At 40.6% G+C, this 27,953-nt stretch overlaps 1 protein-coding gene and 2 non-coding genes across 3 annotated transcripts; 1 reads left to right on the forward strand and 2 right to left on the reverse strand.

The window, feature by feature from the left end:
- Positions 1–1,883: 1,883 nt before the first annotated feature.
- On the reverse strand, positions 1,884–1,956 carry trnak-uuu (transfer RNA lysine (anticodon UUU)). Its single transcript has one exon. It is a non-coding gene; the product is annotated as a tRNA-Lys (tRNA).
- A 289-nt stretch (positions 1,957–2,245) lies between these two features.
- trnat-ugu (transfer RNA threonine (anticodon UGU)) lies at positions 2,246–2,318 on the reverse strand. Its single transcript has one exon. It is a non-coding gene; the product is annotated as a tRNA-Thr (tRNA).
- On the forward strand, positions 2,249–26,845 carry LOC144055136 (E3 ubiquitin-protein ligase DTX4-like). Its single transcript, XM_077570858.1, has 12 exons — positions 2,249–3,074; positions 3,884–4,110; positions 12,279–12,493; positions 12,959–13,818; positions 22,171–22,232; positions 22,331–22,492; positions 22,611–22,672; positions 22,768–22,934; positions 23,769–23,922; positions 24,003–24,092; positions 24,390–24,488; positions 24,579–26,845. The coding sequence occupies exons 1-12, from the start codon at positions 3,046–3,048 to the stop codon at positions 24,708–24,710; spliced, it is 2,259 nt and encodes a 752-aa protein (XP_077426984.1). The 5' UTR covers positions 2,249–3,045; the 3' UTR covers positions 24,711–26,845.
- Positions 26,846–27,953: the final 1,108 nt, after the last annotated feature.

Raw genomic sequence — 27,953 nt, forward strand, 5'->3', positions numbered from 1 at the left:
ACATGTTCACACATGCAAAATGAAACAGACTTTGCGAAAGGTACAGGAACAAGTGTATGTTTGTTTGTTTCTTTTATCCATCCATCCATCCATCCATCCATCACTCCATCCATCCATCCATTTTCTTAACCGCTTTTGCTCACAAGGGTCGCGGGGGGCGCTGGAGCGTAGGCGGGGTACACCCTGAACTGGGTGCCAGCCAATCGCAGGGCACACAGAGACGAACAACGATCCACGCTCACAATCATACCTATGGACAATTTGGAGTGTTCAATTAACCTGCTATGCATGTCTTTGGAATGTGGGAGGAAACCGGAGTACCCGGAGAAAACCCATGCAAGATTTTGACACATGTTGTAATTATAGTTTGCTGTGATGTGGGTACGGTTTATTTTTATTGTCTTTAGAACAATGTGTGGCCTGGGTCTCGGCGCTCCGGGGGCCGGGAGGGCGGGTGGGTTGGTGTTGTGCCCGCCCCGCTCCGGTGGACGCCGGGCTGGTCCCATATGCCCGCCGGGGTCCCGGTGGGGTCGGTGGGGGTTTGGTGGGGGGGGGGGGGGGCGCTGGTCGCTCCTCTTAACTCACTGCACTAGTTTTGCACAATACACTTTTATAGACATATAGGGCACATAACACACTTTTGGGGGGGCGGGGGGAGGACACCGTCTTCGCCCTACAACTCCCCTCCAATTTTAATGCACCACACACAGTTGTGTGTGTGTGTGGGTAAAATTACCGAATGAACAATACTGAGCTCTCCAGAAAAAAAGAAGAAAAAAAGAACAATGTGTGGCCAATATCATGGTTGAGGCTGGGTGAGGGGGGGCTTTTAAAACACACGCACACACACACACACACACACCGCAGACTTACTGTAAAGTATGACAATGCAGACTCACTGGAAATGTAATGGGGTCAAAGTAAAATGTTCATCTTTAAAACGTATGGGATGAAAAGTTACTTAGTTACTTTAAAATGCATCAAGAATCTAAGCTTTGTTCATGTTGTATCATGTTTTTACGAATGAGCAGGCATTTAATGGTAATTGGTTTTAGTGTGGTTGCCGTAGTAAGCAATCCAAGATGGCCGAAATTCTGCGCATGCGCGTCACAGATCGTACCTTGACACATCCCTTATCGCAAGCAGACTACACTACTATATAACTACTAATACTACTAATACTATACATACTCTTTGGCTCTAAACCGGGGGCCAGAGGTTGGGGGGTTTGTGGCTGGATGGTCACTATTTTTTCTGCTTTGAAGACCCCAGTATTAGGTTTGGCAGAGGCGCCTTTTGTTGAATTACAGCTATAATTCTTTAATTAAAAATATACAAGTTTCCTCTTTTAAACATCATTAAGCATATAATTTATACATGTATTTAAGGCAAGTTGTAAAATACCTGTCTGAAGTCCTTTTGTTTATTTAACAAATGTAAAACCTCATAAATCATGCCGTTTCTATTAAATACTGTCTCAAATGTTCTCCAATTTCAATTCTGTAAATGTATGGATCGTGGGAGTAGTAATATGGCGGGCTCGCGGCTTCAAAAGTCTTGTCCTATGGGCTATCCAATCATATACAGATCAGTGGTTCTACGTCAGTGGAAGTACGTGCGGTGTACTTGCCTTTCTTCGAATACTTTAGTTTTTACATTGTTCAGTGAAAGTGAGGTGTCGAAATGCGGTATTAAAAAACCGAGGGACATGATAGATTTATATTCCGTGTTCAGTTGAATGCAAAGTTAGCCTAAAACTGGTATTTTGTTGACCTGTGTATAATATATTTTGTGGTTTTCGAAGTACGGCAAAGACTCTTGTAGTGAAAACCTCTCAAATAAAAGGTAAGAATAATTTTAGTTTTACACGAATCAAAAGTAGACGCCCGAACAGGGACTTGAACCCTGGACCCTCAGATTAAAAGTCTGATGCTCTACCGACTGAGCTATCCGGGCTTCGAGAGTAAATGTTGAATAGCCATTTAAAATAGTTTTAGCATATTCTATTGTCAAAAACGAAAAAAATGTATTCCTATTAAAGTAATAAATAATACGGCACTATTGTAGTAGTGGTTTATTTTGTATGTACGAGAACAGACACGCTGCAAATTCAACAAATTTTAAACGCAGACGTATTATTAACCGACTATACATTTTGGCCACACTTAAAACATAAAATAATTTCAGATACTTACATACAAACAGCGAGCAAAAGGAAAAGAAAGAAAAGAAAAGAAAAGTAACTAGGCCCCAGCGAGATTTGAACTCGCGACCCCTGGTTTACAAGACCAGTGCTCTAACCCCTGAGCTATGGAGCCCACGACGCTTGTCGCTAGCAATTATATAATTAAAATATCTATACACTGTGATACGTATTAAATTTTGATGGCACACATATTTAAAAAAAAAATACGCAACTGTGTACACTACATCAAAACGTGATTTCAAATCATTGATCCAAGCTTCCTCTTTACTTTAACATGGGAAGGGAAATACCGTAGTTTCCACCAGGTGGTGGCAAACGTCGACTTTCCATACCTTTGACATCAGCCTGTTGTCTTTAAACTAAAGAACAAAATGATTTGTGTTGTGGCGTTGTCATACAGACGCTAAAATGCAAGCATTGGGTAAACATAATGGACCAAGCCATGACGACTGATGAAAGACTTTATATTCGTTTTTTGGCTTTGAATTGTATGCGAGATGCTGATTGGAGGCAGGCGGGGAAAGCGTGAAAGCAGGCCAGTGTTGTGCAAACCTGTTCGCACAGTTGGGGTTTCCCATAATAGTGCAGAGATGTTGGACGCGGAAGCATGAAGGACTTGAGGGATTTCATTTCATAATGACTGATCTGTTTTTCTACTGGATCTCTATCGGATGTTACTCCCGTTGGACTCCAATTTTGTTTGCACAAAAAGGGACGTGTTCGCCTTTGTTCGAGCCCTTGTGGAAGCGAAGGGAGTAATGGTGGAAGCGGCAGGGTACATGAGCGGAGTTGCCTCATGAAAAAGTGTGCGTCGATACAGGATTGTTTCAGAATTTTGGATGGTGGACCCAGGAGATCACATCAGCAGGTGAGTGGAACTAGATGGCTTAGATCATTAAGATTTACTTGTGCTTGCCATATACATTTATCGCGTGTTAAAATATAGTACGTTTAAAACACACGGTTTTATAGAAAACGCAACGTTGCAATGTGTCCAATTTGTACGTTACAGTTATTTACCAGTGCAAACGTTGCATCTTGGTAGGTAGGGTACGACTGGAGTCCCCGGGCCTATGGAACCTGTTCGCGGATCCGGGTTGCACCCGAGAAGGAGAGTTGTTACTACTAGTCTGCGTTTTAGTGGGAAGCTACTACGCCCAAACAGCAGGGAAAAAAACCACACTCTAGCAGCCGTCACATACACCCTATCGGGTTTTAACGATGTAGTACGTACTTCATTGTACACGAAAAACAGCCAAAACGTTGCCTTTCATGGTTTTCCCGCATCAACACAGCCCTTCTATCTATATGCAGGACTGATTACCTCAAGATGTTTAAAGGCCTTCCCTATAAGTCAACGACTCTTCAGAAATATTATCGGCGTGTATGTAAGGATTGGTAGCAAAATAAAAATGCTATCAATGTAGACTGTCTTTTGTCCGTGTAATATTCGTGACTGGTTCACCTATTACGGCGTTGTAGCAAGGATTTCGCGACATTAGGTTACTGTGATTTTCCTCGTTGTGGCCATGCGAGGAATTTGGCTTTTTGTAGAGGAATGCTTCGCTTTCTCTTGGCATTAGCTCTGTAGTGCATTCATGTAAGCTACATCACCTTGTCTTATTGTTCCCCTCTGCTGCTGTTATTTACAAGTTACATCTTTAAATCCCTATGCAGGGCCAATACTAACAACATGCTCGTGGCCTCTGCTGTGGTGGTTTGGGAATGGCTGAACGAACATGGTCGGTGGCGGCCGTACAGTCCAGCCGTCTCCCATCAAATCGAGGCGGCCATTCGGAGTGGAGATACTCGCTGGGGGAGCGTAGTCCTCGGCCAGGTGGAGAGTCGACTCTCTCCGTACATCATTGATCTCCAATCCATGCACCAATTCAGACAAGACACAGGTAAGACAGCGATCATGTTATGTGAATGTTAGTTTATGCCACAATGCAAGCATAGTCATTGTTGTGTATGCTCAGGGCTTTGAATCCATCATAACTGTACACCGGTTGTCTTAGAAGATGGTTGGTTCTTCTTTCATTCGGGCAGGCTTCATAAATTGCATGCGCATAGACTAGATGGGACAGCACTAGCCTGTATCCTCAAATTTAGAGGTAGGCTATGCACCAAAAACACCAATCGTTTTACTCTTTTGGGATGCAGTAGACAGTCGTTAAAATACATTGAAGAGGCCTCTACTCGCCAATGACAGTTGTTTAGGTGAAATCCCTTTTATTCCATTCAGTTGTAACAATGGCTTTGGAGGTATCCACTTGAAGACCAAAAAGTTTCTGTAATTTGTTTGAGGCAAATTTCTGAATAGCTTTGGAATGGAGAAAAGGACATAATTAGATGTTCTAAGCCCCCTTCATTGTTTAGAGATAGCCTCTCAACTAAGGTTAAACATGTCCCATGTAAGTACAAATGAATGATTGGAATTTTTCTAATTAAATTAAAATGACTGTACATTAAGTGAGCAAAAACATGCAGCTCAACATTAAAATAACGCTGGTGTCGGGCAGAAACCTTGACTGTACCTCTGAAATAATCACTTTTCGGGAGACCCCAAAAACTGCATGTTTGTTTAACCATTGACGTTGCGTCAAAGAGAGCAATCAATTTTCAACACTTTAGATTGGGCAATATTTTGTACTGAAAATAACACCCACGTGTGTGGACTGACTAATAGTAATAGATTTTTGAAAAAAATTGACAAATTGTGACTTATGAGGTTTTGGCCCAACTCTAGCGATAAGTAATTGAATTCTTTATGTGATTTTTTTTTAAACACACTTGAAAATGATATTATAATATTCACTTCTGTCTGTAATAAATGAAAATAAAACTACATCCCAACAATAAACATAACATGGATTTGTTTCTGTTTAAAAAAAAAAGCTTCAAATCATTTGAGAGTACTGAATGTCAGCTTTGTGTTAAAGCACATTTAGAGAGGAACGATAAGAACAGAGAGGTCGGGCCTGAAAAGTTTAAATGATTATTCAGCAACTGTCTTGATGTCACTATTAGTTTTACTTTGTTAGAAATTACTGTAACATGACACATGATGTAACAGCAACTCACTGTGTGTGACTGTGTTGTGTGTTTATAAAGTAATAGGAATCTCAGAAGTGTTTTGTATATGAAATATATTTAAAATGCACCTCTGTCAAACATGACATGTTTTGACATCTGTTGTTTGTTTTTGTTTTTTTTTTGTTTTTGTTTTTTTGTTCATATGAACCATGACTGATTGGCACACAAAAAAACGCAATATGTATAATATGTTGACAGTAACTTCACTTATGTTGCTTATATACAGCACACACCTTTGGCCTAAATTAAAGGATAAATTCATCAGTTGTACTCAGTTTTTGTTTTGTTTTTTGCCTAGGGGTCCTGAAAGCCCAGGCTTTCTTGATGCCTGCTGTCAACTCTTTTGTTTTTGGGTCTGGTGGCCCTCATTTTACTCTTGATAATACTGTATTGTGGCCCTCCTTTTTCTCTTGTAATACAGTACTAGAGCAAAATGAGGGCCACCAGACCCAAAAACAAAGAGCTGACAGCAACCATCAAGAAAACCTGGGCTTCCAGGACCCCCAGACAATGCCACAACGCATCAAGGCAGTGATTAAGGCAAAGGGATTCCCAACCAACTACTGAACATTGACATATCATTTTGAAAATAACATCCATCCATCCATCCTTTTTTCCCCATGCAAAACCAATGCAACCCGTTGAAGCCACAGGGCGGCCAATTTACCACTCCCACCTCACGACCAGACTACTGTGTATATATACTATACGTACTCCAGATTAGACGTAGGATCTTAGTATAGGGCGTGGGGTAGTATTGTGCCGGGTGGTAAGTGGACGGTATGTGCTACTTTGAAGACCCCCTTTTTCTTTTATTGCTCAGTTCTTTAGTAAACATCAGCAAGCATATAATTTATAAATGTATTTAAGGCAAGTTGTAAAATGTCCAAAGTCCTCTTGTTTATGTTTAAGAAATTAAAACACTCATAAATCATGCTGTCTGAAATGTTCTCCAATCTTGATACTGTAAATGTATAGGATCGTATACTGAGACACGTTTCTTGGGAGTGGTAATATGGCGGCCTCGCGGCTTCAAAGGTCTTTGCCTATTAGCTATGCAGTTATACAAACAGATCAGTGGTCTGTGAGAAGTACGTCAGTACTTGACCCGGTGAGTGACAATTACACGGACAGACGAAAGCCCACATCCATTGTTTATTAGTCCGCCATTTTGTAAGGTTCTCACCAATCGTCATTCGCCAAAAATACAGTGGTCCATCCGACGGACAAACTGTCACTCTATAGATTACTATATAGACATTGATCTATATACATTTCTGTATGTATACTGTATTTCAATATTAATTTGATAAAAATAGGAGGCACTCTCTTTTTTTTCCCCTCAATGCATTGTTGATGTATTGGATTGGAACTCCGTGTCAGCAGACACTTAAAATCAAAGACTCGGACTCTGGTGCCAAAGTAGTGTGATCGAGATATCGCTAATTTTAATAAATGCGTATTAAAAGTCTGGTTTCTGGTGAATTAATGCAATCATTGGTTAGGTTTTCTTGAGTGTATGTAAACATACTATAATGTTATAAATAATGAATTTTACTATTAGTTCATTTCAGAAGTGTTTTGTGGACGCCTTTTTGTTCTCCTGTTGTTTCATCAGAATGAAGCTCCAGCTGGTCCAGCTGAAGGAGACACACCCCCAGAAAGCCACAGGTCATTATGGCTATGGAAGGGTGTGCTGGGGGTGGGGGAGCGGCAGAAGTTGAGGCTAATAGCTCTCCCCAAAGACAGGAAGTGTTAGATTATCGTGAAAAAGTTGGAAAGTGTCTGCGATGCATCAAAGTACTGTATAAAACAGAAAGAGCCCTAAGCACATTGAGGGAGACAATGGCTGCTACGTTGTATGTGGTAAACATTGGCTTTTCCGATACCTCTGCTTGTTCAGCTACATGGCACTGCTGTGTGTTGTGTGTTGTGTGCTTGACACATTGCAAACGAAGCTGGCAATAGAGTTAGGGGGGAAAATGGCTAAGTTGACCACAAAAATTGGTCCACACAAAAGTTACTGCTTCAAAACTATAATTAATCATTTTAAAAACATAATTTGCGTCGACGAGAGGCTGGAAACATGTTCGGCCACTGTCTAACTTTACTGCACAGAGATTTATGCAGACACACACAGACCGTCAATTGGCAGATTATTGCCATGGAAGTGCCCAAAGTTTGGGATCACTTTTAACTAAATAAAAATACAAAACATTTTCAAAATTTGATGTCGACAATGAAAACTGTTTGCGAACATCTGTGCAACTTTTTGCATCCTTGAATGAACCCAGAAGAAAAAATCTATGTGCGCGTGAGATATGGGCATTAACACTTTGATCGACCGTCATTGTTAGATTATTCTGGGAAATGTTCTGTATATGAAAATTTAATAATAAAAAAATCATGCGAGCGTGACAGTCGCGGCTTGATCATTTATTTTTTAATAAGTCGTCCTCACGTCCACTGCCATCAGACAATTGGAGTAGCCATCAATAGCTGCAAGGGGCACTTAAGCCAGCAAGAGAGTGCAACTCGTAATTAATATGAAAATATTTACATTGAAGTGAGTATAATGTAGGGTTGGGCATCGATTATTGAGAACCAAGTGGAACCGGGACTAACATTCTGGTTCTCTCGGAAATGTTAAGATTTATAAATGTCAGGGGCGAGCTAAATTTCAGCGCAGCAACCCAGAAAGGGCCCGGCGGGCAGCGGGAATGCGTAACTCTGCCGACTGACCTTCGCACCCTGGGACCGATCTTGCCAGGAAAAGGACCATTCTGCTGCTGGCAGGTGGCTGTTGTGCTCGGCTCTAGTGATGCAATGCATAGAAGAAACGCAGTGCTCTTTCCATAGACATATATGGGGATTTTGGCTATTTGTGGGCCAGCCTGGTCCCTATCCTCCACTGTATTGATCAGTTTGCTGTTTTTTAATGCTTATTGTAGAATGGCAGAGTTTAGGTACAATATTAATGTTAAACTGTTCACTTCATATTAAACCTATTTCACAAATGTTAAATCAAAATGACAGTCACAGTATCTACTGAGCAATGCGTGAACAAAAGCTCAGCAAAAATACTGCAGTTTCCCACAGTCACTAATGTTAGAGAGAGAAGAAACATTAGTGTGACCTGACCCTAGCATGTGCTTGCCTACTGGTCCGTGTATGTGTGTGTGCAAGCACATGCGCGCGCGCACATATAGGGAGGGGTCAGTGGTAGATGGAACAATAAAATCCAGATGGCCAGTCTCTTTCCACCTGCCTCAAATTGTTTTACGTTCTCTTTTATTTCAGATTATTCATTTCACTACAGTAGTATACCAAATTCAATCAATAACCTTTTCTCTCGTCTCTGTGGGCTTTTCTACTGTGGGATACAACTGAGGGTATTGATAGTTTTCGATTACATTATTTCTGTGCCTTGGAAAGAAATATCTAGCAGTATGATCAAATTCCCAGCCAAAGTGGTGTGTAAAGAGAGGTAGCACAAAAAAAATGCAAAATGCAAAACAACTGTGGTATGTGACATTGCATCATGACACAAACTTAGTTCAACTCCCAACAGTAGCTTTAAGTAGCTTTTAGTTAAAGCCTTTTAGTCTGTTTGTTTTCCAGATTAGTAGCTGGGAGACATACTGCATTTTCAGTCTACTCCTAGAAACTTGGATGGATTGCTTTATTCAAAATCATTTACATCTGCATCACGAAGCATCTGAGAATCCATTCTCCCAGCTGTTACATGTTGGTGAACATCATGCCATTAATTAATACATTTTAAAAATGCAGTCAACTTTGTTTATGGCATTAAAAATAACAGACAAACAGCTATTATAATAGCTAAAATATCTTACGTGGAATTTGAAACAAGAGAATCCAAACACTCACTTTCTGACTTAGTCACTTTGCGACCCTGATCCAGTGACATAATTATTTCTTCATTCCAGAATTGAATACTACACACACACACACACAAAACACAAACAAATACGCTGGAAAAAATGCACATTAAAACTAAAACAATAACATTAAAATGATGAAAACAAAAGGAACCCTGACCGTAATGGCAAGTTTGCTCTATATTATTTATTTGGTTGTTACTGACATAACTATGAGATAAATTTTTCAAAACTCATTTCCAGTTTAATACATTTTTTAGAAACTTTATTTGGACGTTCGCCGCCATTGTTATTTATGTCGCAATGCATTCAGTGCGTAGTGACGTAGAATGGCGGCTGGCTTGCTGCCGAGCAATGTGAAACGCCTATAAAGAACGCAAGGTACGCCTCCGTAGCGTTCCTAACTGGACGATCAAAACTCTTGAATGTGTCTGGTGAATGACGAGAGCATGGTGCGGGAGAGGGTGACTCTCCCGATAGCATGGTGTTTCTTTAGGAATGCCACGGAGACTTACCTTGCTTTCTTAATGGGCATTTCACATTGCTCGGCAGAGAGCCAGCCGCCATCCTACGTCACTACGCACTGAATGCGTTGCGACGTCAATAAAAATGGCGGCGTACGTCCAAATAAAGTTTCTAAAAAATGTATTAAACTGGAAATGAGTTTTGAAAAATGAATCTCATAGTTATGTTAGTAACAACCAAATAAATAATATAGAGCAAACTTGTCATGACAGTCGGGGTTCCTTTTAAGAATTTACTGCTCCCCTTACAATCTAGTTGATACATGTCCATTTGTGTATCTCACTGACAATACATTACATTAGTGGTACCTTGTGTATAGCCATTAGCTACTCTTTGGAGACACCATGAAGGTCCCTCCATGAACACGGTGTGCACCTAGACAGTTGAGATTGTTGATGGTAGGGTGATGTGAGACAAATTTCCAGGTTGCAGAAGATACACTGCGGAGTAGTGTTAATTTTATCAGGCATTTAAAAATGTAGTCTCAGTTTTAGTCAAGTTTCAGTCACGCTTGTTAGTTTTTAACAAAGTTATGCCAAGCTTAAACTAGGCGACTTTTTTGGCTTTTTGGCAGTCGCGCTGTCAGATTACCCGATTAATTTGTTCTGTTTCATGGACCGGACGTGTAGTCACACTACTAGTCCAAATCCGACAAGACACCACCTGACCATCGTGTGCTATAATGCCAAGAGCACCACGTCGGCACTGGTTGTCGGGGAGGAGGAACAAGAAAAGTGGCAGGAAAGGCTGCGTTGTATGAATGGAGCACGCGGGACAAGTGCGGCCGTGCCATTCTGCATAAACATGAGTGTATTGCTCTCGCTCCCTGCTCAGTAGTTATCAAACACTAAAATATTATATTGTGTTTGTATAGTTTGTGTAATTTATACTGCTTAAATATTTATTTGTATTTGACTTGTTTTAGTACAGTGCATTTGATACGCGCATTCACTCCTAACCGCCCTTTGAGGGGGAGAAAAGTCCGGCCCGACTTCTATAAAAATATACTGTATATGTCTGTCCCAAAGATCTTCCCATCCCTTCTTATGCCCAAATCATACTTTAAAAAATATATTAGAACGACAGAATATTTTTTTTGTAGGCTACTCTACACGTCGCCGTTTCTCCTCTCTCTCGTCTCCGCCGTTGCCTGACGATGGCAATGTTGGGAGGTGAATGGCTCCCGTCCATAAAATCAAAAATAATGTAACTTTTGATATTATTAGAGTATGTGTTGCTCATATTAAAGGGCAACAAATGTGCACAATGCGTGCGCTATGTGAGCTCAAGCAGCAGCGGGGTATTTTTTTCCCCCGGGTTCACCTGTCTGGTCAAGTCCCATGAGATATCCAGGGGAGAAACAAATATATTAAATAAATAAATAAAAATATATAAATAAAGGAGCTAGAACGTGCTGGTCATTGTGCGATTGACGTTTCGCTCCCTCTCGCTATTGGTCAATGCTACGGAACCAAAAGGAGGACGACGTAGGTATGTCAGATTGTGCGACAAGACAAGCAAAAATTCTGACATGCTATACTTTCGTCGTGATGGTTGTGAATCGTCTCAGACAACAGGTGACTAATCGTTGAACGTGTCACACTTCATGGGCGATGCTATGTCAAGACAAATCAAAATTGTTCACGATATGCGCCGTTTGTCCGCGACACGTCGGTCGGGCCAATATTGGGCTATTTTCTTGTAATCTGACCAAGGCATTAGCCAACCTCATCCCGTTTTTATTTAGTTGACTCTAAATATAGTATTTTAGTCTTTATTTCAGTTATCCAAGAAAACAATTTTATTCGTCTAGTTTTAGTCAACAAAAACTGTCAATGCTTTTAGTCTCGTTTTAGTCAGGACAAGGATTTTACCCATGTATATTTTTTTGTCACCTGATAATGTTGAACATTTCAGATCTAAAACTATTTCACATAAAATGTTCTCTCATCTTTTTGATGAAAAACAACTAGACACACAATTACAGTATATCAACAAGTGGCTACTATGGCTCCATGCTACAAGTTAGTAAATTACCCAGCATTAATTAGCGGTCGGATTATTATTGTTAGAACGTTATAGCCGTTGGATTAATGTTACGTTATAACTTTAATTTACTTTTCTTTCTTTTTTTTGCCTTTCACCGTGAATCCACTTCCTGTCTGTCCCAAGTGTTTGTGCGTGTTGTACGCTAGCTGCAGCTTTGAAAAATTATAATTACCATCTTGTTTTTGTTCATGAACTAAAATGTCCATAAATTTTAGTCCAGTAAATGCATACTGATTTACTCTGTTATTGTTTATTAATGAGGGTTTTAGTCTAGTCTAGTTTTAGTTCGGTGAAAAATGTGCGTTAACAAAATTAACACTACTGAGGAGCGAGAAGTGCTAAATGAATTCAAGAAACACATTTGTGTTATCTTCTAAGTGTGTGTGCAACCAAAATATTTACTGCAGTGCGCACAAAAGTATTCATTTATACTACTAAACACAGCAAGTTGAGACTAGCATAAATACTCACATGTACTTTTAATTCTTTTTTGATCTCAGGAACTATCCGTCCAGTGAGGAGGAGTTTTTATGACCCAGCCTCAGCCCCAGGACAAGGCTGGCAGTGGGAGTGGGAAAATGATGCAGGTTCATGGACACCATATGACATCGAGGTGGCTATCACCATCGAGAATGCTCATAGCCGCCAGCAGCCCTGCCTTGACCTGACATCTCTCGGCTTCTGCTACCTCATTGATTTCCAGAACATGACACAGGTGTGATTGATTTTTTGTGTGCGTGAGTTTAAAAGATCTATACATACATACTTAAGTCCTAAATGTGATACTTACTTGACCCTCTGGGCTTTTTGCTGACCACTTATGTCTACTGACCTCACTTTTTCTGAACTATTTTTGAAAATGTAATGAACTACTGTAAAACCCTGTGAATAAGATGTGTGTGTGTATATATATATTTATATATATATATATATATATGTATGTATGCGTAATTCAAAGATTGTATTGCAAATAGAAATTTGAAGGGCCAAAAATGAGAGGATTTGATATACTCATGACGAAAGTTATGTAAGTAATTTAATGCGGTAAAAAAAGCTAAAACAAAAGTATAGTGAAATCGAGCAAGGTATGAGTGTTGCAATGTATATAGAAAGATTTAAAAAATAATAATAATAAATTGACAGAATGGTAAGGGTTTTTTTCTCCCCCGGTGTCTTGTAGGTGAATAGACAGAGCCAGAGGTGTCGAAGGATTCAGCGACGTGCTGACATGGCCTATCCGCTAGTGTCCGGGCCTCTTCCAATGCCAAAAGGAGGAGGTGGAGGTGTAGGAGGAGGACTGACAGGTGCCCTGCTCGGTGTTGGAGTATCAGGGGCCAGCATGGGAACTGGAAGCTCTGTCTACCCAAATGGGAGCATATTGACTGCTGGACTGAGCCAGCCTTGCTCCTGCCAGCAGTGCATGCTTGTCTTCAGTGTGAAAACAAACACAGGAGGAGCAGGACGGTCACTAACCATACAGCGGACCAAGGCTTTAGTACCCACCGCCTCACAACCTTTGAATCCACCTAAATCAGCTACACTGGGGAGAGGACAGCACCTGAAGTCCAACTGTAACACCTATCAGACACTGCCTCATGGCCTTGCCATCTCTAAAAACACTGCATCTCCAAGAAGGAATGCCCAGCTCTTTGCTCAGTCCCTAGCAGCACTCACCACAGGGACCTCCACTCTCGGTATATCCTCATCTTCCAGGCCTCCTCCTCCATCACTCCCGCCACCTCAGCCTCCATCAGTGAACATCACTGTGAATCTTCCGTCCGTTCCAGCCGAACAGTCCTCATCTTCAGCCAACGAATCAGTGCCAACTGCCACATTAATTACTCCGGCTAGTATCGTGACCACACCTCCGTCCCCTGTGCCATCTCCATCTCCAGCGGTAATGAAGCCACAACGTGCTGCATCTTCCGCATCCAACGTTTGCCATGCCCCGCTACCACAAAGATCGAGCTTAGCTGGGCTGAGTAGACCAGCATTGCAAAGGATTGCCATGGCCCAGTCAAGAGCACTAATAGCGTCGGGGTAAGTGAAGGAAACATGTACATTTCAACTCAAGTCATATTTAACTCATTTGCTCCCAAAAATGTATAAAAACGCTCTATTTTAAATATTCCCATGGCCCTAAAACATTTATTTATACGTTTCATATGTGTTTTTTATGCTAGAGCATACAGAAGGCTTTGATGCAGCCTCCAAACTGAAGAAAACACTTAAAGCAATGGTAGTTATTACAAAAACGGCCAGCAGGAGCAGCACAGTATAAGAGATCAACCAGGGCCATGTTGCAAAAAAGCTCTTGTTTGCTAGTTTTGAACAGATTTGTGAATAATGATGAAACTTGGCCATATTCTAATGCTAATTGCTGCAAAACAGATACAAATATACTTTTTTCCCCGATGAAAGAAGAGACTCTAATCTTTCTTTTGATAGGTTCCATGTTTTTATAGCGACAGAACACAACATTCTGTGGGTCTTGAAAAATCAGTCAAAATCCAGTAAAACAGCTGGGACTTGGGACTGGGGTTGCTTCAGTGAAAATGGCTGAGAGTGAATAAGTTAATTGCATCCATTATATATTACGGTAGGTTTCAATGATTGTTTCATATTTAGCATCTTTAAACTGTGTTATTTAACCCTTTAAGAAAGCGTTACTTCTGTGTAGTTACGTTTTTATTTTTATCTTTTTCACATTAAAGCTTAATTTGAAGTGAATGAGAGGAATCGCTTCCATTGGCTGCAAAGCTAGTCTGCTGTGTTCACACCCGCAACCACAACGGTGCAAGCTGTATATTTCTACCTAGGTGTCTCTGACATAATACCAACCAAAAGATAGAAATGTCACAAATGCACATAGTTACACAGTTCCTTGCGCTAGACTTGTGCTGGGCATGAAAAAAGAGCCCCGAGTTTTTAACTTCAAATTTCAAATCAGGTCTTAAGTCTTTCGTTTTTGTCAAGTTCCCAGTCATCAAAACAACGATTCCAGTCAAATCAAATCCAAGTTGGAATCACTCCTGAGTTTGTTAATTGCTCCAGCAGTAGGGAATCTAGGGATAAGCTGAGAATCCCTTAGCAAAAAGTAGACAGTCAAATATGAGCACAACTAGACAGTAGAAGAAGAACTGATTTGGAGGCCGCATGTGAAGAGAATTGAACAGTCTTTTTTTTAGATAAGAAAAAAAACAAGGTGACACTACTATATAAAAACAACCGATAATAAGTTTTTCCTTCGCTTATCTGTGATTTGATTTCACTTGACCTCAAATGCGAGTGTTGCTCAGACCTAAAACACAAGCCAGCCAGCATTAAAATAACAGCAAAAGCACGGAACACAAATTTAACTGTAAAAATCAGCGAATGCATCTGAAGCGTTGCTCTTTGCAACTTTTGTCTGTGTGACTGAGTGTTACATGCCATACAATATGTCACATATCCGGGACTGGCTTTGGTATACGATAAAAATCCCAAGTGTTGAACACTAAGATAACTGAGCCGAATGTGTGCACCAAGCACAGTGTACAACGGTGAATACAGCCGCAGTGTTGATTATTAAAGGAAGGAATATTTTCTTTATAATGACAGAATGGTGTTCTGTTAATAATGACTTTTAACCTTAAAACAAGGTCAGATGGTTTTGAAATGTAAGTTTGTTTTTTGTTGTCCTCCTGCCCTTGAGATTTTTCTCTTGCTTTCTTTACCCTGTGGCTCATCTCCCTCCTCTTGTCCCTTCACTTCCCAGCAGTCTGGGCCCCTCAGAGCCTCATTGTTGGTCTCCACAGTAACCTTTGTTGGATTCCACTTGCCTGGGCCACATTAGCAGCACAATGCTGAGTCTCTGCTACTTTTCCCCTCTTCCATCCCCCACTTTCTGTTTTGTCCCACAAATTATTATTTTTTTCTTATCTGCTGCCATCCACTGACATAGTTGCATGTCTATTTTTCTGCTTTTAGCATTTAAACGTTGGGTTTGATTCTAGAGCTGAAGAATCATTAATTGAACAGTAGGCTTTTCAGCCTTGGTAACACGCATGTAGTGGGGGTCATGTGGTGGAATGGCTGTGCTGTGTTCTGTGAATTATCATAATGAGGATATCTTTTGTGTGGATATGGGGTAGACACCATTGTCTATACCCCCCTCAAAACTCTGCAAAGGAGCATGAATATACATATGAAGCCATGTGTGTCTGTGTGTGTGCATCTCAGACTTACCCCAGACAGCACCCAAGACCACGGCTGACAGGTTGATGGGGTGAGAGGTTTAAAACAAAGAAATGAGTCAGCAAACAGTCTAAGACTTAACACATGATGACACACATCAGGGCAGTGAGAGGTTACATTCACGCACCATTTCTTGCGCTCATGGCCACATTGCCCTCTCCTATGGTAAACGTAAATATTGACAGTCCTCACAGGAGATGAAGTGAGGAATGTGTGCTTCCACTGCAGTTCAACATTCTAGGAAGCAGACAAAAGTCATGAGTGTGAGAAAGAACTATATTGTTGGGTCTCTGATGCATACCGACTGGCTCCATACGTCACCTCTAAGAAATGTTTTCATTTTAATTATTTCATTTTAACACTAGTTAGCTAATTGACAGTTGCTCTACTTTACCATTTACTATTTAATTTTGAGTCGCTTAGTGTAATGTTCACTCGCCTGACTTATATGTGTAAGCATGTTGGTTCAATCCCCACTTGGTGATGGTGTGAATGATTGTCTTTGGTTGGAAACCATTCCAGGAGAGACGGAATAGAAAATGGATGGATATTACTTTATTTGTCTTGCAAATAAAAGAAATCCTCTAAATTGAATATTATTTCTCACGTAACAGCAAGATCTACAAACAAATGCCATACAGCACGCTCTGTTGTACCTTACAGTGGAAAATTAAGTTCTCAAATGAAACATCAGACTAATTACATGTATTTGTTCAAACTGATATATATTTTTAGCCAAAGACAAAGTATGAAAGTTGGATTTTAAGCTCGTGAATATGTTAGAGAGGGGGAGGGGGGGAGAGAGAGGGAAAGGGAGAGAGAGAGAGAGAGAGTAATTGTCTGGCATCTGAATCAGTAAAGCTGATGTCCATCTGGGCCTTAGGCAGTAAAAAAAGAGTGTAGGGCACAGGGATTGTGGGAGTGTGAGAGACAAAGCTGAGGAGGGAGTACGTGTGTTTTGACTAAGGGTCAAGAGACTCGAGCTCCTTTCAGTCTCAACCCCCCCACAACAAGAATGGGATGTTTTTTTCTGTAGTGCTTTTCAGTCATTGTTGCTTACTGTTTTCCTTTTAGCAAATGCATGAGACAGGTTAATTGTTATTTTTTTGTATTTACTTTGGTCTGTAGGCCCACTGTATTTTTTTTATGTGCGTTATCAACTACGTAATCTTTCTGGTTGTGTATCATCACATTAGGGTTGTAAACGTTTTGATGGCCTCTGATGTCAAAATGTTAAGACCTTGTTCTTCTTCATGTCACATTGCAGCTTTTGATTGGCCTTTGGTTCATCTTCGAACAAATAGATCTCTTCGCCATTGATCATTCGATCAGGTAGTCTGGTGCTTTTTGAACACATTGACTATGTTTACCAGAGCTGAGCAATTCCAATAATCGTCAAATCCCATCAATGACGATGCCCATCTGCAACGCTTTATGACGCGACGCCTCGCAAAAATACACAAAATGAGAGGGACCGTCTGTACTCACCCTGTTCGACGATGCTTCAGCTGGTGCTCAGTCCATATATTTTTACGAGGTTTCGCGTCATTTTGCACTCACCGAAAGGTGGGCGTCGTTATTGACGTGAAGTCAGGATTAAGTGTCCAGCTCTTGACGTTTACAAGCCTTTCAAAACCCGAATATTGGCAACATTCGGGTTTTGACAGGCCATGTAAACACATGCAAAACCCAAATTTGTGTTTTTATAAATTAGATACCAATTTTTTAACCCGAATACAATATAAACACGTTCGGGGTACCTCGATTGAACGAGGCATTGGTTTGTGTTCTGTGCATGCTTTATCCGCAAAAAATCTTGGTCTTTTTAATACAGGAACCACTTGTATGCATGACGGCCATCTTCCTTTGCCCCTCACTAAGCGAGCCTAACTTGAATACATTGATTTCTCTGCATCGTTTTCACGTTATTTTCTGTAAGTCCGTGTGTCTGGCGCGCACCCACTGGAAATACGCAAGCAGAGGTAAACATGGCAACGCAAAGATCCACACTTTTTGAGCCAGTATGGCGGGTTGGAGGTGTTGGATTGACCAATCACTTAAATTAAGAATGATGGCGTTGATATTTGAGTTTAATTTCATCCCACTTGAAAAAAAGTGTGCTGATAATTTAGCCACAGAGACGCTTGAGTTGTCACAAAAGTCAATGACGCGAAGTTAGCATGAGTAGACTTCATTTCCTTGAAACGTTTGTAGCTTCTCCTGCCAGGCTCCTCTGTCACTAGTCATGTTTACATAGACACAATTAATCGGAACGGCGAGGCTGCGTGCGGCATGCACATGCGCTGTCTTGACGTAAATGCATTGTTACGTCATCGTTTCTCCCCATGTAAATGGTGGCGTCCTGACATGAGTTTTTCTGCAAGAGCAGAACTTGTTTTAAAGTACTTGGAACTTGTTTTTCTCAAGGTCTTGCTTCAATAAAAGTGTTAAAACAATCACGACTGTGGTAAATGACGAATGAACTCAGCTTGTTGAATGTCAGCGTGTTTCACGGCTGTAACGAGGCTGATCTGATTAATGTCAAAACCCGTAAAATGTTGATGTACAGTCTTCGATGTAAACTCGGCAATGTGTGAGTTATGAACCCCACATAAAAATTCGCAATAGAGTTAATCCGCAATGAATGAATCGCAAAGTAGCGAGGGACCACTGTATTGTCAAGACGAAGACGGGGGAACAGAATCTATGATACGCAGACGATCTAAAGACCGATATCAAAGCATCGTGGGCGACAATAACACCTGAACTGTGCCAAAGGCTTATCCATGCCATGCCACCTTGATGCTGTAATTGAAGTGTATGGGACACTCTGGCACACAATTTAATATGTTGTGTTAAAGTTACATAGTGCAGTTCAAAAAGGTAATATCAAAGCTTTTCTAAGTCATTCATGCTTCACTGACTACGTGAACATGTAGGCAATAACACTTTTAAAACCCGAATATTGGCAATATTCGGGTTTTGTAAGGCTATGTAAACGCGCAATAACCCGAATATGCTCTTATTCGGAAGACCCCTGGGTTACCCCTTTTATAACCTGAATTCTTGCGCATATAAACACATTCAGAATACCTTGATTGAACGGCACATTGTTTTGCGCTGTACGCATGCTCTCTATTTTCTTCTTCTTCTTCTTTGCTATTTTATTTGCAAGGAATCTTGATCTTTGTAGTAATGACTTGTATGCGCAGCTCTATCTCACTCGCTAAAGGAGCCTTGCTTCCTTGAAATATATTGATTTCTCTGTGGCGTTTTCACATTATTTTGTGTCGCTACGGCGAAAACACCACAGTTTGTGTCTATATACACGCATATATACAAGTATATAAGTCGGTCCTTCTGGCGTGTAACCCACCGGAAATACTCAAGCCCGGTGTAAACCAACATGTCGCTCTCAGCAAAGAACCACATTGGAGCGAGAAGGAAACCGACTACTGTACTTAATTTAGCGTGGTGAGTGACATAAATATGTATTTTATTGAATGCAGTAAGTCTCTCCTTTGGTCTCTTGAGGTCTCCCTGATTTGTTGGAATTTAGATGTTTCTGGGGTTGGTGAAGGATTCTGGTTGGTGGCCCGGTGGGTGGTGGGTGGTGTCTGGTCGGTGCTGGATTTCACTTTCCTTTTTTTTCTTTGGTCCTTCCTCGGGTCTCCTGACGGCCTCACGACTCTGGCTGGAACAGTATGGGATTTTTTAATAGGTTTTAGGTGAATTAATGAATACACACACACACGCACATGCACATACACGTACTCACCCACATACAATTGTCAAAAAAAAAAAAGGATGCAGTAAGTTAAAAGCGGAAATGCCGTTATTTATGTAAATACGTTGTTAATGCATCGCGGTTCGAACGGGATATTCCAATCAAACACAAATGGCCATGTAAACGTGTTACCTCGATTTTTTCAGAAAGACCTTAACCCGAATATTGACCGAATGTAAACGTAGTCATTAATGCCCAGATGAGTACAAAGAGACCTGACTTTTTTTTTTTTAAAGACTGCGCCTCTCAGCTTGTATCTTCCATTCAGTGTGGAGTGTTCGCCCCAAACACGCCACAGTTTTTTGAGTGGGGGATTTGAGGGGCTGGAGTGCGCCATGTACGAGCTTTAGACAGAGGCTGCAGTTACGCTTTAGCCACAGTGATAGACGCGAGTAAAAAAGTGACCCAAGTCCACAATGCTCCTTTAAATAATATGCATGCACATGCCAAAATGCAGGATTCCTCGAATCAACTCGCTGCAGAGACCAGCTCCAGAGACCTACAACATGATCTTGCTGCAAATAGTGTCACTATGCATTGTTCAACTATTCAGCTCACGTTGCACAAGGAGAGGCTGTATGGGAGAGTAATGCAGAAGAACTTGCGACAAACAGATGCGCTTGAGTTATGCTAAAACACATTTGGACAAGTAAGCTTAATTTTTGAATAAGGGTGCTGATGAAACTAAAATTGAATATTTTTGACATAACAAGGGGCGGTATGCATGGTGGATGAATAACACATTATTCCAAGACAAACACTAGCTACCCACAATCAAATTTAGTGGTGATTCCATTATGCTGTGGGGCTGAGTGTCTAGTACTGGCAATCTTCAATTTTCAAGGTGAAAGTCTCATAGATTCCAGTGAGATCAATGTTAAAAGAACCAGTGACAAAGTTGAAGCTGGATACTTCAATACGACAATGACCCTAAACACTGCTCAAATTCAACTAATGCCATGATTGCCATCTCACTCCTCAGACCTGAATATTATTGAAAATATGTGGTGTGATTTAAAGCAGGCTGTCCATGCTCAGAAACCATCAGACCTGACTGAACTGGAGATTTTGTAAAGAAGAATGGTCCAAAATGCCTTCATCCAGAATCCAGACCCTTAGAAGCTATAGAAAGCGTTTAGAGGCTGTTCTTTTTGGAAAAGGAGGATCTACTAAATATTGATGTGCTTTTTCTTTTGAGAAGCCCAAATTTATGCACGTGCCTACTTTTGTTTAAATAATTATTGCACACTTTCTGTAAATATCTGGGGTGCCCAGACGTTTTTATACAACTGTATATATCTTCTCTCAGCTGTACATGCCAGTGAGTCATTCACTTATGCCAATATGAGTCACCAGGTTGGGTCAAGTGAAATCAGCTTAGTATACAGACACAGAAAGCCTTTTAAAGGTAGACAGGAAACAACAGATCATCACCACTATTCTGGGTTGTCACACGAGGCACACTTTTTATTGAAATCTCCATCCCTTTGTGCCTCCTTTATGATTTCCAGATCTTCACTATTCTTCGTTAAACCCGTATCTCACTAAGCAGCGCAGGCTTGCGAGGGTGCGCGCACCTAGCTAGAGTTGCTTTTTCGGCAAGCTTCCTTCAGTGTTGCAAAATGTTGACGCTCTGCACACTATCTCAAACTCAGTCTATGCTGTCAAACTGTTTTATTTGTTGCAGAGAGATTTTGAACATGTTCAGAATTTGATGGGTTCAGTTCTAACTACTATCTTGGTTGACAGTTCAATAGCTGTAAACAAGACCATACACGCACCAGATACGCCAACTACTGATAGTGGGAATATTTTGGTAATATGCTAATAAGTATGTAAATGCAGTATTTCCAATTATGCAGAACAAAACCCTTGGTCCAAGTCTGTATATGTGATTTGTCAGTAAGAAATGATTGGCTTTGTGACAATGCAGGTAATCCCCAGAGAGCGGCTGTATGACGTCCATCTCTGAGCAGATGGAAAATCTGTGGATTAGCTGTGAAAAACACGCACACGTAGCCCTCCTTGATTATTCATAGGCTCACTAACCATCACACCATGCCAGTGTTTTGTCGGACACAGCGATGCAAAGAGAGCAAGAGGAGAGACGCTGACAGAACGAAGAAGACTCGTTTGTGCTGCTAGATGCATTTTGTAGCTGGAGTTCCATTTTGGATGTTTTCCCCCCCCTACTGATACTTTTATTTGCTTTTTATATTTGTGAGACCAAAATTTGTTGTCCTTGTGAGGTCAGAGTAAAAATGACAGTAATCTGTTATTCAAAGTGAGTTATTGATGATATTATTGAAAAGGTAGCCTGATAGAGGCATGTTAAGTCGCTGAAACAACAATTTCTCTTTTGTTTGCAGTGTGCCCACTGTGCCTGTGAAGAATCTCAACGGATCCAGTCCTGTTCACCCTGCACTGGCAGGTGAGACCTTACCACACACTTGTTAGCAGATAATGGTCCTATATGATAAGAAATGATCAAAAACCTTCTTTTCCAACTCAATTCATTCCATTTCCCAGGAATCACAGGTATTCTGATGAGTGCTGCTGCTCTGCCCGTGTGTCTTACAAGACCTCCAAAACTTGTTCTACACCCTCCACCGGTCAGTAAGAGTGACATCAAACCAGTACCGGGCTTTGGCCACTGCTGCAGAAAGACCACGAAGAAGCAGGCTCGCAAGGGTAAGCTACTCTTCAAAGTACAGCAACAGAGATCAAATTGTGGTCTTATTGAACACAAGTTACTAAATACAACACTTAAACATCTGTCTCACTGAGTGTACTTTAATTTTGTCTACAGGTAAGACTCCAGAGGATGTGGTTAAGAAGTACCTGCAAAAAGTTAAGAGTCCACCAGATGAGGTGGGAGCAGCAACTGTGCTTTCAGATCATATTTATTCAAAGATTGGGGACGGTTGAGATTTTGATTTCTTCTTTCTTCATAATTGCTCATCCAGGACTGTACCATATGTATGGAACCTTTAGGGGGTCCTTCTGGATACAAAGGTCCAGGGGTGGGACCAGTTTCCAGAGCTGAATCTGTCGGGCGACTAGCACAGTGTGGACACCAGTACCATTTCCAGTGTCTGGTGGCCATGTATAACAATGGCAACAAGGATGGCAGGTGGGTACATTATTTTAATAGTTAGGCACATAGACTCTCAGGCTGGATTTACACCGCAGGTCCAAGTGCATAATTCTTACTTATTGCCAGTTTTGTGTGCGAGTGTGTGTTTGTTTATTTGTTTATTTTCTAGTTTTTGGACATTACATTTCAAGTAACACATATGACATGACTCATTCTGCATTCAACAAACAAATCAATCCACGTGCACAGAAGCCCAAAGTGCATGTAAATAATACACAGAAGTAACAATATCAAATGAATATTTAAAATGTTATATACCATTTGTTGCTCTGTACTGATACTTCCCCGCTTCCCCATTTACATCAATTCAATCAAGCCCCCCCCTCCCAAAAAAAAAAAACATTATTGACAATAATATATTCTATGCAGCCTCAGTACTCTAAATATGGCATTCTGGTTAATACTACGTTAGTGGAATATGAGTTAAGCAGCAAAATCCAGCTCTTTTTATCAATGTCAGAAGGCGGCATTTTTGCCACTTGCTATCAAATGAAAATTACATCACAGTTGCTCAGGCCTCAGGTAACAACCTATCACAGCTCGGCTTCATAAAACAGGTGAGCTGTGATTGGTCGTTGCATGAGCCCTGAGCAACTGTGATGTCATATTCAGTCGACAGCAAGTGGCAAAATGGCCGCCGCCTGAGACTGATAAAAAAAAAAAGGGCTGGATTTTGCTGCATAACTCACATTCCACAAACGTAATATTAATCAAAATGTCATGTTTAGACTAGTGAAGTCACATATAACATATTATTGTCAAGAAATGTTTAAGCATGACTTATCATCACATATCTCCCTTTGGTTTTAGTCTTCAGTGTCCCACCTGTAAAACCATCTATGGCGTAAAGACTGGGAACCAACCAGCTGGGAAGATGGAGTACCACATCATCCCTCACTCACTACCGGGGCATCCCGACTGCAAAACCATTCGCATTATCTATAACATACCACCAGGCATTCAGGTATTTAAAAACAAGTCATACGTTAGTTTAAATTTCCAACAATGATCAACATGTGATTTCATCTTCTCTTGTATGATCAGGGACCAGAGCATCCGAATCCAGGGAAGCCCTTCACAGCAAGAGGCTTCCCAAGACACTGTTACCTCCCAGACAGTGACAAGGGACGCAAGGTAAACTTTCATTGTGTTAGAATTGACACTTGCACGCATGAATTTGTCGAAACAGTTTGAGGAAGGCCTTTTACTTGTTCCATCATGATTAAGCCCCATAGCATGAAACAAGGTCAATAAAGATATGGTTGGATGTATTTGGTGTGCATGACCTGACTTGATGCTTCTTGTATTGAGTTGTATAGCTTGATGTTCCTTTAGTAGTTATGGCCAGGCATCTACTCAACTTTGACAGTTTTCATCTCCATGTTTTGTAATGTCATGACATCCTTTGCTTATAAGAACATTTGTCACCAGGTATTGAGACTGCTCCTGGTGGCGTGGGACCGTAGGTTGATCTTTTCAGTTGGTACTTCAAGCACTACAGGAGAATCTGACACAGTCATATGGAATGAGGTATACTTTTGAAGTCATCCATTCATCTCTGAAATACGCTACTCAAGACCATATCAGATTGCAGTGATACATTGTGCCTTTCTTCTTTAGGTCCACCACAAAACAGAGTTTGGCTCCAACCTGACAGGTCATGGCTTCCCTGACCCTGGACACCTGGACAATGTTCTGGATGAGCTGCGAGCTCAGGGCATCACAGAAGATGATGGATTGACAGAAAAGTGATCTGATATGGAACCAGGGGTGGCAGTGATGAGGTGAAAGAAGAAGAGGAATAGAAGAAGGAAAGGAGGGAGAAAAATTGGCCTCACGGGATTACAGAAGCAAGAAGAGGACAACAAGAAGCAGTCAGTCTGGCAGTATTTGGAAGGGGTGCAGCAAACATTTTTGGAGTGTTTTTTTTTCTTCTTTTTTCAAATAACCACTTTTAAAAAATATTGATTATTGATTTTGTTAGGGTTAGGGTTAGGGTCATTCCTAGTACTGTATAGTTAAATACTCATTTGAGGAATGATGAAATGGCAGAAGAAAGGTGTTCTTAGCTACTCAGGATCTAGGTACTTGCAGTCGACCAGTGAGAGTGAAATGGTACTAATAACGAAGAAGAAAAACAAGTTTAATGAGCGAAATAGCAGAAGATGGTACGTCTGAACGGAAAAAAATGGAGAGAAGGAACCAAGATCGAAAGATGTCTGAGTGGCGATGGGAAAATTAAGCTTCATGAACCACTTGCATTTTTTTTACTGCTCTAGAAGGTGCTCTTGATTTAAAGATTCTGTGGAAATTTGATTAATTTCCATTGCACTCGCCTTTATATTTAACCAAGGCCACCAGCTAGAGAGGAGTTAAAAAAAAAAAAAAGATAGCAAGTGGTTCATAAAGCTTAATTTACTATACTATCTTTAGGTGAGGAAACTAGGAAAACTGGCTGCAAGAGAGAAGGACAAGGGTTGATGAATGTAGTGTAGGATAAGAGTAACGCTAACTTGTATGGTACTTCACAGTTGCTAGTCTGTTCACCACAAACACGACAAAAACTATCAAGATTGATGGCCAAATGGTAGGTTTTTGTCAGTAACATTTTGTCATGCTGCTCCCTCTTGTGGTATTTCTGTTGGACTACACTCAGCCTCTAAGGCACATTCCATGTTCTCATTATTGCCACTGTGTTGCTTTACTCTTTTGGGGGTGTATGAAATGACAAACAGCTAAACCAAGGCCCTCTCCCTTAACCGTCTTTTGTGTCCCACAAATGACAAGCTAAGAAAAAAATGAAACGTATTACTCTGGGGTACCAGAATTTATTTGTAATACTTAAGTATGTGTTGAATTTCCTGTGCCTCCACTGTAAACTCATCCAATGAGGTATTTTTGCAGCATAGTGCGTTTTCCTCTGCTGACAGCAATTTAGCATATTCAATAGTGTGAAATTTTCATTCCGCACACTTATCACCTTCTCTCTTCCAGTAGCATGTGATTATGCACTGCCCACTTCCCCATGTTGGGTCTGTAAATTGCCTGGTATCTTAATGGTCCGAGTGAGTGCATGTGTGTTGCGAGAGAAAAGCTGTGTACTGTGTATACTACCAACATGCTCTAAGTCAAGAGTATTAGCGGTTTCTATTTCTTTTCTATTTTCTGTAGTAATGATATCATTCGGAAACTCAGAGGATAATGATGATGAAGGTAGTCACCGTATGGGTCCTCCTGTTATGTTTTTACTCCTGTTATGTTTTAATGTGAACTGTAGCGACAACTTTTATGTACAATAGTATATTCCTTACATGATCATAATAGGTTTTGTTGTACGGTACATTTAATGTGTATTCATCATGTGCTTTTTTATTTGTTACTTTGGTTTACTTTTTTTTATACAATGGATTTATCAATTTTCAATGCATACAGAAGTGAGCAGTCTTTTCTTTGGAAAAGGAATGTAAATGATATACTTTTATTTGCGTGTCAAATGAATTTGTAATGCAACTACAAACCCTTTTACACTTAATTTTTTTAAATGGTTTGTGTTTGAGTGTGATTATTTTGGATTGAAATGTTTTCTAGAAAGCCTTTGAATTGTGTCCAATCTCTTGCTCTGATGACCTAAACACGTGTTCATTATATTGTCAAGATCTTGATAAAGAGGGAAGTAACTCTTTATTCAATTTGTTTTCTTCCTTTAAAAGCTGATTTCTTTGCCATTAATAGTTTGTCCATCTTCCTGATATGAGCTCTTGGAATTGTGTTGGGCTGAAGGAACTTAGAAAAAAAGTGTCCTCAACGTGAAGGACAATGTGTCATTACAAAAATGCTGGAGTATGACTGATTAATACATGTAAGAATAAACAATGTATAAAACCTCAGTGTCTGTTTCTAATTTAGTTTATTCTTATTTGTTTTTCTCATTTTATTAATGATATTATAATGATTATAACCTGCCAAGGAGGAAACTACAGTTACATTGTCCTTCATATATTACCACACAACTAGATCACAGACATGCAGGTATGCAGAGTAGACATCCTATGATGTAATGGTATAAAGACGTGTCAATAGATAATGATCATAATTCAATCATTCACACATCACACACTAATACTCTTTATGGTAACATTTGACTGATTTGAATTGTGTTAATTTTGGTCATTCCTGTCATGTTCCGCTTTCTGCCTGCGTTTGATTTCATTTCTCCTTGTCTCCACAGTTCTTCTCAGGAGAACTGCTGGAAGGAGCTGTCTTGCCACACCTGCTGGCAATTTATTCTATAGCATGCAGGGATGGGCAACTCCGGTCCTCGAGGGCCACTATTGTGCATGGTTAGTTATTTCCTTCTTCCAACACACCTGATTCAAATGGTCAGGATCGTTTCATTGAATCAGGTGTGATGCAGCTGCACCTACATCAACAAAACTACCTCTGGAAACTTGTTCACATTTTTGCACCAGGTAATTAGCTGCACTGAAATAATTAGAGCACTTCTTGGTCGGTCATGATATAAGTTATATCTTCTGCCAATTTGAGGGGATTGAACATATTTGTAATCTTTTGACTTTAGAGACATCAAACAGAAAGACAGTAGCTGTTCACAAGTCATGTGGTGGGGCTTTTTCACGGATTGCTGTCCTGCATCATGTAAAGTACCAACGCAGGTTGTGGGGGTTTAAATTCTACTTGCACATTTGCTGGCTTCAGATATACCATTAGCAGAATGCTGCAAGTGGTTAGTGAAATGTGAAGTTTAACACGCCACCTATACACTGCTCACTTGCCTGTGTATTGAAAGCTGTGCTTTCTCAAGACCGCTGTCCTCACATCTAATTACACGCATGGTCAAATGTGTTGGTACTCTGTTCATTAAAAAAAAGGTCGCAGTGGTCGCAAATAATTAACATTTTATGAAACGTAACCATGCAAGACATACATTGCTTTTGAATTAAGGGAGACTGAGAGCCATGCTTTCTTGCCCAACGC

The sequence above is a fragment of the Vanacampus margaritifer genome, chromosome 7 (assembly GCF_051991255.1).
Source record: "Vanacampus margaritifer isolate UIUO_Vmar chromosome 7, RoL_Vmar_1.0, whole genome shotgun sequence".
Classification (NCBI taxonomy): Eukaryota; Metazoa; Chordata; class Actinopteri; order Syngnathiformes; family Syngnathidae; genus Vanacampus; species Vanacampus margaritifer.